At 41.9% G+C, this 9,765-nt stretch overlaps 1 protein-coding gene across 1 annotated transcript; it reads left to right on the top strand.

The window, feature by feature from the left end:
* The first annotated feature begins 585 nt into the window (after nucleotides 1-585).
* Nucleotides 586-8,309, top strand: ddost (dolichyl-diphosphooligosaccharide--protein glycosyltransferase subunit (non-catalytic)). The gene is made up of 11 exons (XM_080764910.1): nucleotides 586-901; nucleotides 2,538-2,648; nucleotides 2,760-2,846; nucleotides 3,016-3,119; nucleotides 3,461-3,555; nucleotides 3,962-4,055; nucleotides 4,423-4,571; nucleotides 5,056-5,203; nucleotides 6,035-6,155; nucleotides 6,810-6,916; nucleotides 7,578-8,309. Exons 1-11 carry the CDS (start codon nucleotides 643-645, stop codon nucleotides 7,725-7,727), a joined length of 1,425 nt encoding a protein of 474 aa, XP_080621036.1. The 5' UTR covers nucleotides 586-642; the 3' UTR covers nucleotides 7,728-8,309.
* Nucleotides 8,310-9,765: the final 1,456 nt, after the last annotated feature.

Here is a 9,765-nt window from a genome sequence, read left to right as displayed (position 1 = left end):
TACCATAGTAGATCTGCTATTTTCAAATGATTGGAATACATTAGAAAACTTGAAATGGGACAATTCTGCACAATGAGTACTTTTTACTTTTGGTACTTTATTACATTTTGATACCAATACTTTTGTACTTTTACTCAATTTTGAATTCAGGAATTTCTACATGTAACAGACATTTTCCACCACTGGTATTTTGATTGATTGAAATATTTATTGAACAGTTTGCAGAATTACAGTACATTTCAAGCACAACTCAATACAAAGACTGTTAACTGTGAGTGGACGACCAATAAAGCATTGCACTTGTTTACAAGAGGGTCCACACCTTGTTCAATTCATCAAAACATTTAGAGACGTACAAATATACACTTCAAGTTCTATATAGCCAAAGAACAGAACAGGAATTCATCAGAATTCAACATTTAGATGAATATATTCATATATTTAGAGTAGACTAGTGTATGTCTTTATTCCAAGGACCACTCGATACTACATTGTTAGAATAAAGCTTTCATTTGATTGGTTGAACGGCAGCCCAGGGCGACTGCCGCGTTCTCGCACGCCATTGGCTGGATCGCCGGGGTCAAAGTGTGCGTGTAGCCCGCTGCTAACGCTGACGTCGACTTCTGTTCGGTCTGCAGCAAAATGGCGTCGTTTACACTGACAGCAGCAGTCTCGCAGACGGGCCGGTCCAGTTCTGCTGCATCATTATTATCACCGTCCAGAAAACGCACAGGAACCATGGCTGTGCGCACACGGAGGTCCGCAATGTGCAGCAGCGGGGTGTTGCTGGTGGTGCTGGCGGCCATGGTGCGCTCATCGGCGGCCGACGGGAGGACGCTCGTCCTGCTGGACAACATGAACATCCGAGACACCCATTCAATTTTCTTCCGCAGCCTGGCAGGTAGCTGTTGCCTATAAACTGTTGTTTTATATAACACAATAACTGTAACAGTTACAGTTAACTGTATGGCTATGTACGGCTGTTTTCGGCAACGATTACCTATTATAAATGATAAATCATCATCAGGATACCACCGTAAACTTCCCCAATGCATCCATTCCAAGACTGTCGGGGTCCAGGAAGTCTAGTATCTACCCGTCTCAATGCATCTGTAACTTCAACAGTGGCAGGAATAAGAAAAGGGAGAACTAACTGTCTGGTCTTGTGTTTTGGGGAGGACAACTAGGCACTGTTTTAGGTGGAAACTGGGCCTATCCCCCCCGTTTCTATTTCTAATCAACTGATGGAAAAACAATGAGACGTATGTGTTCCTTTCTAGCATTCTGTGTACACTATACAATGTTTACAGCATGTGCATGTTGCCCTGAGCCAGAGGCGCAACACTGACCGAACGCTAGGGGGGGATATAGAGCGGCGCCGCTTCCCCCCCACTACCCTAGGGGAGGGGGGGATGGGGGGGTCTAACCACCAAAACGTGGGGTTATGGTTAGGGTCGGACTACAGAGAGGTTGTTCCAGTGACTCAATCATTGAGTCACTGGAAGCTAAACTATCTGCAATTTCCCCGAAAAATAATTAGCCTATATCTATACAAGCTCCATTAGCAGGCAGCAGCATGTTTTGTCTAAATTGTCTTTGTGGCCAACAAATGTAGCTACATTTGCAAACAGTGCTGTTGACCATGTTGTTACATGGTCCATATAACATACCACCAGACCACCAACAGACAATGCCAATATGCTATATTAACATTAGAACGTTTTAAAGACAGATTAATTATTGACGACAATGCAACCTGTGGGTCCAACGTCACTGAAAACTTTCATAATGGCAATTAAATTTACTCACGAGTGCTGATGTGAAATGGAGGATGTAAGAACACACTTTTGTTGTATTAGAGCAGGGTAAATATGAAGTTTTGCGCCAAGGTCTTGTTTATATTTCTCTTTACATAGGCTGTATGTTATTGTCGCAATTTGGTCCGTCTGAGATCTGAGTGAGGGGGCCTTCCTGAGTGAGGGGGTTTCTGACGGCGTCGCTTACTCGCTTCCCCTCTGTCAGAGGTGGAAGCTACGCGCAGCCGTCGGGAACCCCCCCAAACCGACTGTCCCCCCCCCCCCCCCCTCCAGAAAAGAGGTCTTTCTGCTACAGAAACTGTCAGACGAAGACCAAAAACACTAGCGGGGTTCCTATGTTGCGTTATATTTTTCGAAAGAAGCAACAGCTGTACCTATAGTCTCGTACCAGGCCCAAACTCATCTGGGGGGGACCAATGTGACGCTGGCAGGGGACGCGTCCCCCGCGTCCCCTAGGCTATTGCGCCCCTGCCCTGAGCTCTATACAGATTTACCCAAAGCACACTTTGCAAACATGCCCAGTTCTCCCACTTTTCAAAAGTGCCCATATTTATCTTGCATTTATAATAAGTACTCTTTAAGTACTCTATATATATTTTTGCTTAAATAAAAAGTAGAAATGAAAAGAATACGTATGTTTTCAAAGCTGTGACCGGTGCTGTACAAAATGTAGATGAGATGTCAAGTACAGTACAGCTGAAATCTTGTCTTCCTTTTCAGACCGTGGATTTGACCTATCATTCAAGACAGCAGACGACCCCACCCTGTCTCTTATCAAATATGGCCAGTTTCTTTATGACCATTTGGTCATCTTCTCACCATCAGTTGAAGGTAAATGTCCTTAGACCCCTAAATCAACTGTTCTGAGCTTCTATTTGTATATAGCGACAGATGTTAATACAAGGGTTAATTTAAGACCGTATTCCACTTTATTCTTTTCAGACTTTGGCGGCAACATCAATGTAGAGACCATCACATCCTTCATCGATGGTGGTGGCAATGTCCTGGTCGCTGCCAACTCAGATATTGGTCAGTTTCCTGTTGCTTTGGCCAATTTAAGGCCCTTCAAGATCCTGTGTGTGTGTGTGTTGTGTGTGTGTGTGTGTGTGTGTGTGTGTGTGTGCTATTATTTGTATTGCACATTTAGTTAAATCTTTGGTTCTGTATAGTAATATAATGCTCATCCTGGCGTCTGTAGGTGATCCTCTGAGAGAGCTGGGCAGTGAGTGCGGCATTGAGTTTGACGAAGAGAAGACCGCCGTCATCGACCATCACAACTACGACGTGTCCGATCCCGGCGAGGTGCGTAGAATGTGGCGTGCGTTATGCTCTGCTGCCACAAGATTGATCCTGAGACAACATGAAGGCCCTAGATTTGTCTTGGATGATGTATTTAACCCATTTTGGGCGGGAACCCCTTTTGGTGTTAGCATTATGTTATGCTTTAACTATTGAAAAATAGCAGATCTACAAGCTTGTAGGTCTGCTATTTTTGAAAAATCGAAGAACAACTGACATAAACATAGCCTTTTCAGAAAACTAAAGACATTTTTAGAATCTGATCTCAGGTCAGAATGGGTTAAAAGAGTTCTGCTTTAATGGTCTGTACCAAAGGACTGACTGAAACGTCTCCCTCTCTGCAGCACACCCTGGTTGTTGCTGACCCAGAGAACCTGCTGAAAGCTCCCACCATTGTAGGCACGCCCACCGAGAAGCCAATTCTTTTCAAGGGCGTTGGGTAAGTGTATCGCTAAAAGATTACAGTGTAATCCTGACTGGTTACATTTTTACACTCTCTCAGACTCGACAAAAGGATAAATTAACAAACGGTTAAAGGGTTTCTATTTGATTACATTTGTACACTCGGAGTTCAACTCAACTCAAACTTTATTTATAAAGCACATTTACAATGACCAGGGGTTAACCAAAGTGCTGTACAAGGTCTGATTTAAAAACAAGCATACGGGAAGACAGATTGAATAGGCAAAAAATTAAATGACTCAGGCTTTTGACGATCATTCAGAGTTAAAAACCAGGGAGAAGAAATAAACGGAGAGGATTTTGCTGTGTAGAAACTAGAAATGAGCAGTGTTATTGATTTACTCACAATAAACCATGTTACCCCCCCCCTCCCTTTTTTCCAGCATGGTGGCAGACCCAGAGAACCCTCTTGTTCTTGACATCCTCACTGGCTCCTCTACCTCCTACTCCTTCTTCCCCGACAGACCTATCTCTCAGGTAGTAACACTACACTACACTTTATCTTCATTAAAACTACAGCTTGTGCAAATAAACCATGCTGGCGTCAAATCACGTCATTGTCTATTCACGGTTCCGTACATAAACGAAGACCAATTGTGTCTATGTAGAACTGTTCCACGAAGAAAGAGAGTGTGGTGGTAATTGCCTGATTCTATTTCAAAGCAGTTTGCCTCTTTCTTAATGACCTTGTGGTTTAATGGTTGTGTGCACCTTTGTACTCTGGTATCCGCTATGTTTGTTTGTTTGTACTGTTTCATTCATTGTTTAATGTACTGTCTATGCTGCAACCCAATTTGTTCTTCGGTGACAATAAATAAACTTGAACCTTGGGTGGTCTCCACAGTACCCCCATGCTGTTGGCAAGAACACCCTGCTGATTGCTGGCCTTCAGGCCAGGAACAATGCCAGGGTGGTCTTCAGCGGATCAATGCAGTTCTTCAGCGATGCTTTCTTCAACTCGCCAGTGCAGAAGGCCACGCCTGGCTCCCCAAGGTAATCCCCCTCTCGCTGCCACTGGTCAGTGGAAGCTGCTATGCACAATACTTCCCTATCTGTCCCATGTTTTGCCTTCAGTGTCTATAATAAAGTCCATTGCTCTCCCCAGGTTGGCGGAGGGTGTGTAGAGCCCAGGATCACAATAGATAATTGACACAGGGGTGAAAAATGGGTTACAAAATTGTGGGATAAAAATATATATATGCTAATCACTGTTTGCTTCACTTTTTTAAAACTATTTATACCTGGCTTCATAGACCATAAAAACAAGAAAATTGTTACAACCAGGTAAAATATTGCAATTAAAACAATCAAATCAGCCACACAGTAGGGTCTACGGACAAGGGGTGTTTGTTTCCTTTGAATGTTCCAATAAAGACTGTTGGGTTGCCAATTACACGGTCATGGTTGGGAATGGGATACTTCTAGTATCTCCTCCTCATGGTGATAAATATAGATATGATCAAATATCTTTTGATAGGCACGAGCAGACAGGAAACATGGAGCTGGCCGAGGCACTGTCACGCTGGGTGTTCAAGGAGGCGGGAGTCCTCAGAGTGGGAGCTGTTACCCATCATCCAGTGGGAGAGATCAGTCCCCCTGCAGCATATACTATCACCGACCTGGTGGTGAGTTCCATACACCAGTGATTCTCAAACACCCAGCTTGGTATGCATAAAGGGCCTTTCAAACGTGAAGTGATTTAACGTGCCTATGGTTCGTTTTCAATTTGTGCGGAGCAGTCACGGTGTGACAACGTAAGCGTATTTACGTGAGCGCGGTCCCGTGAATTTGTTGCGCGCGTGCTCGTTTCGTGCACACGCCCGCAACTCACCAGACCTGGATTCTGTTTAGCTTTTCTTTTTACGTTTGCGTTGTTGTGGCCTTCTTGAGCAGACTTGTAGCAGACCTGTTGATCCAGGCAACAACGCCTGCGTTCCTCGCTTCCCGTTTGAAAGGCCCTTTAGTCTTCAAACCCCCATGATGCCTACCAGAGTGTACAAATAGAACCCACGGTTCCTTTTGTACACTCTTGGAGTTACGGTCCATCAGGTTCCTAAACTATCAATGATTTAGCTGAGAACCCTAGAACCCCCCCGCCCCACCCCCCAAAAACATGGGGTTACTAAATCTTGGGAATAAAAAAGTAAATTAACCCATTTAGACCTGAGGACGATTCTACAAATGTCTTTTCAGAAAAACCCTATGTTTCTATGTCAGTCGTTCTCAAACATTTTCATGTCAAGGACCCCCAAAAATTTTATGTAATTGGCCTCCGACCCCCATCTCAAAATATGTTGTTCCAGGGACCCCCCAGAAGCAAATATTTGAGTTAAAAATGTTCGCTCTGAAAGAATATATATTCAAAGATTTGCACCACATTCGAGTCTGAACAGAGATGTGGTCATCCTGAGCTTTTCTTCAGTTTCCAATAAACGGAGAACTCTTCCTTCACACAGGAGTACAGTGTCGTGATCGAGATGCTGGTCGACGGCAAGTGGGTTCCCTTCAACGGAGACGATATTCAGCTCGAGTTTGTGAGAATCGACCCCTTCGTCAGGACATACCTCTTGAAAAATGGTATGTGGAACTATGGTTTTGATATCAGAAACGTATCTCTGCATATTTCAACTTTTTATGTTCTTTTTGTAAATTAATACCTGGACTTTGTCGTTCAGTGTCATACAAGTAGCAATAATTACCAAACCTACAAGCTCTCAACATTTTGAAAGTGAAAGTGCTTAAGTCTATTTTTAATTGAATCATTAAAGTATGAACAAGAACTCCATCAGATCCATTGGAACACGGGTTATTTTTTTCCTATTTACAATATACAAACTACACTGAACACGATTACTTAAATGATAGAATAAGTATGCAACATCTCTGTAACCTTGGTAAGTCGTATTGAATTTATTATACACAATTAATTTTATCTGTAGCATATCGATATCGGACGATATTTAATTAAAAATGCAAGATCGTTATCGAATCAAAAATAATTCTGGTGTTCTTTGACCGATATTTTTTGCCCCATTATTGAGAGACATTTCACCGATATTGACCAATGTTTCACCAATATTGAAGCAATAATTATGTGACCGTTGATGGCTTTGAAAATGAAAAGAAATCAGCCAAAATGTCAATATCGTGCATCTCTATTATTGAATACTAAAGTATTGAATACATTTCCAAAGTTACACAATTATGACTGCTAAAACGTCATTTCAACAGGAGACAAATACAGTGTCCAGTTCAAGCTGCCTGATGTGTACGGAGTCTTCCAGTTCAAGGTGGATTACAACAGACTGGGATTTACACACCTCTACTCATCCACTCAGGTACATGATGACATAATAACTTTATTTATTGGAACTTTTGGAATGTTATTTTCACAACTTTGTAAGTATAAAATAGGGATTAAGTGGTTAATCAGACTAACTGATTTAGTCGATTATAAAAAAATCTATTCAAATTTTGTCAAGTTGACAGTCGCAAGCCCTGCTGCACTTTAACCTGTAAGTCTATGTAATTTTATTATATTTTCCACCATTCTTGAATATTTGACCCAAATACTGTACAATATCAGCAGTTCCCAAACCTTTTTGGCCATGCACCCCCTGTTATCTCCCGCGCTCGTGCATCACAAGGGGTGCACGCACCACAGTTTGGGAACCACTACATGAACCTATGTAATCATCAATATGCCATTGCCACATTTAGTTATTTCTTGCAGGTATTGTGTACTTTTTCCAAAATTCAACAAATCATATGTCCTAAAATTGTCAAAGAAAAGCTAAATATTTAGGTGTCATAGTATTCGAACTGTATCTCCCAGTGCAGGGAGAGTAAAGCTGCCCTTTTGTTTTCGACTATGGGTTATGCTGTACATGTTTTTGTTTGCCTGCATTAATGCGTGCCTGGGAAGAACCCTAATATTCATCAAAGAACCTCGTTTAGACTGCCAAGCAAATAACTTCCTTATGGTTTCCTCCACCATAGGTGTCCGTCCGTCCATTGCAGCACACGCAGTACGAGCGTTTCATCCCCTCAGCCTACCCGTACTATGCCAGCGTTTTCTCCATGATGGCAGGACTATTCGTCTTCAGCATCGTCTTCCTACACATGAAAGAGAAGGAGAAGTCTGACTAAAAGCAGAAGTGTTTGGGGGGGGTGGGGGGGGGGGAGTAATCAAAGTAAAAGAGATTGTAAATTTGGCCGTTTAGGACAAAGGGGTTGAAAATCGGGGTGCTGGTTGCATGATTCCTCAAGCAGAGACTTGAAGGACTTGCAGTCTTTGTGAAATTATTGTTTCTGTTTGGTTGTGTGGGATATTTTGAATACTAAGGTGTTTGGAGGTGAGACAGGTTGGTCAGCCATTATGTGCCATGGTTGGTTGAGATTCTTTTTTTTCCTTTTTTTTTTTTTTACGTCAATTGCAATTAATGTGTATACAAACAAACAAAAACACTCATTTTTATTCAGTTAGGATTGTGGCTTTATTCTGGATAAAAGGATGTGGTAGAAAGCACTTATTTTTGGCACATCTCATTCAATTAAAATGAAACTTGGATTCCTACTTTGAGGAAAAATAAATCTAGGAATCTTCATGTGGTGACGAAATGCACTGAATATTCTTCTGACTGGTCACGGTTGTTTCTTTTCATAAGACTGTAACATGTCCGACAATAAAACATTGACATTCCATTCTGTAGAATGTCTGGTCAGATGGTATTTCATGGCATTATTATTTATAATTCTAAACCAACGGTTTTATGTGTCTGCACGCACATTCACTCTTACTCCTGTGTTGTGTGTATGTGTGCGCAATATTACCATTCCGATCAGCATTATTCCTCCACACAGCTGTACTTGTAGATGTTCTCAACGTAACCTAAGATTCCATATCTGCCACAGTGTTGCTGCTGTATGAAAAAATGAAAAGAAATCTCTGCATGCCGAAACCTGCTTCTTCAAGTCAGCCATTCTGACAGTCTGACACACACAAAGGTACTGCTCATCCAGGCTTTGTGTTAAGGGATTAAGAGAGCAGATATGCTGCAGCCACAAAAAGAGCCACGTTCAAATTGCCACTTCCTCTCACATTTCCAGGCTGCTGCCTAGAAGTGCTGTGTGAGACTATCTGACACCCTCACCCTGACCCTAGATGGTCCCACTTGGAGCTATGGAAGTGTGATCTTGAATGGTCCATCAACGTTTAACAAGTGAGACCAAACTATGTCTGAATGTGTGCAGAGACACAATTGCCAAGTTAACTAAAGTCATGTTAAATATATAATGATCCCTCCTAAGACATGAGATAATTGGTTAGAGTATTAAAAGAAACACAAAGATGGCTATGTGAAATAATTGCATTTTATCCTGAACTAGCCTGACACGGGGAAGATTTTATCACTGCATTCACACTACAGGACAGAGTTCCAGGTGGTTCCCCCAGTTCTTGACCAAAGAACAGCACGAGCCATCAAGTCCAATCAGTCATAAACGCTTCTACTTAAACCCAGAGGTCTAGACCAAAGGCAGCTGGGAATTGCCTTCCCAGCAGTGCCAGTTTCAGGGATGTTATGGTAGTTAGAATATCATAATTATACTGAGTCTAATATAGCAACTCATAATGTAATAACGGCACATAATGTAATAACAGTTCATAATGTGATAACCTAAATGTAGTAAAGGCCCATAATGTAGGCTAATAAGGTCACAATGTAATACATCATGAGAGCATAACATAATAATGGATTTTTGCATAATGTAATCATGTAATAATGTGTTACATGTAGCCGCTCAATTCACAGTTAATAATGTAATTACGGGTCATATTGTTGAGAAAAGTTTTACATCGTATCAGTATCATGTCAGTATCACAGGCAGTATCATTACTGCCCGGAACTGGGCCTTGATGATCAGGCTTTCAACACTGGGTAGACCACACTTCTGCAGGACCTCAAGATTTGACACCTTGTCCTACCACACTTGATGAGCTTATAGGTTATTAGTTCATAATGAATCGTTATTGTTGAGTTAAAACTCATAAATGGAGCATGGATCTTCTACAAGACACCTCAGACAACTTCTACAGTCTCAACAACTACATCTCCCAGAGTGCATCAGCTGCTAGATGGCTGCTGGTGCTCATTTGCCTGATTGAACACCTGTTAAAGGCTGATGG

Source organism: Protomyctophum bolini, assembly GCF_963924005.1.
Source record: "Protomyctophum bolini genome assembly, chromosome: 5".
NCBI lineage: Eukaryota > Metazoa > Chordata > Actinopteri > Myctophiformes > Myctophidae > Protomyctophum > Protomyctophum bolini.
This window is presented reverse-complemented; position numbering and strand designations above follow the sequence as displayed.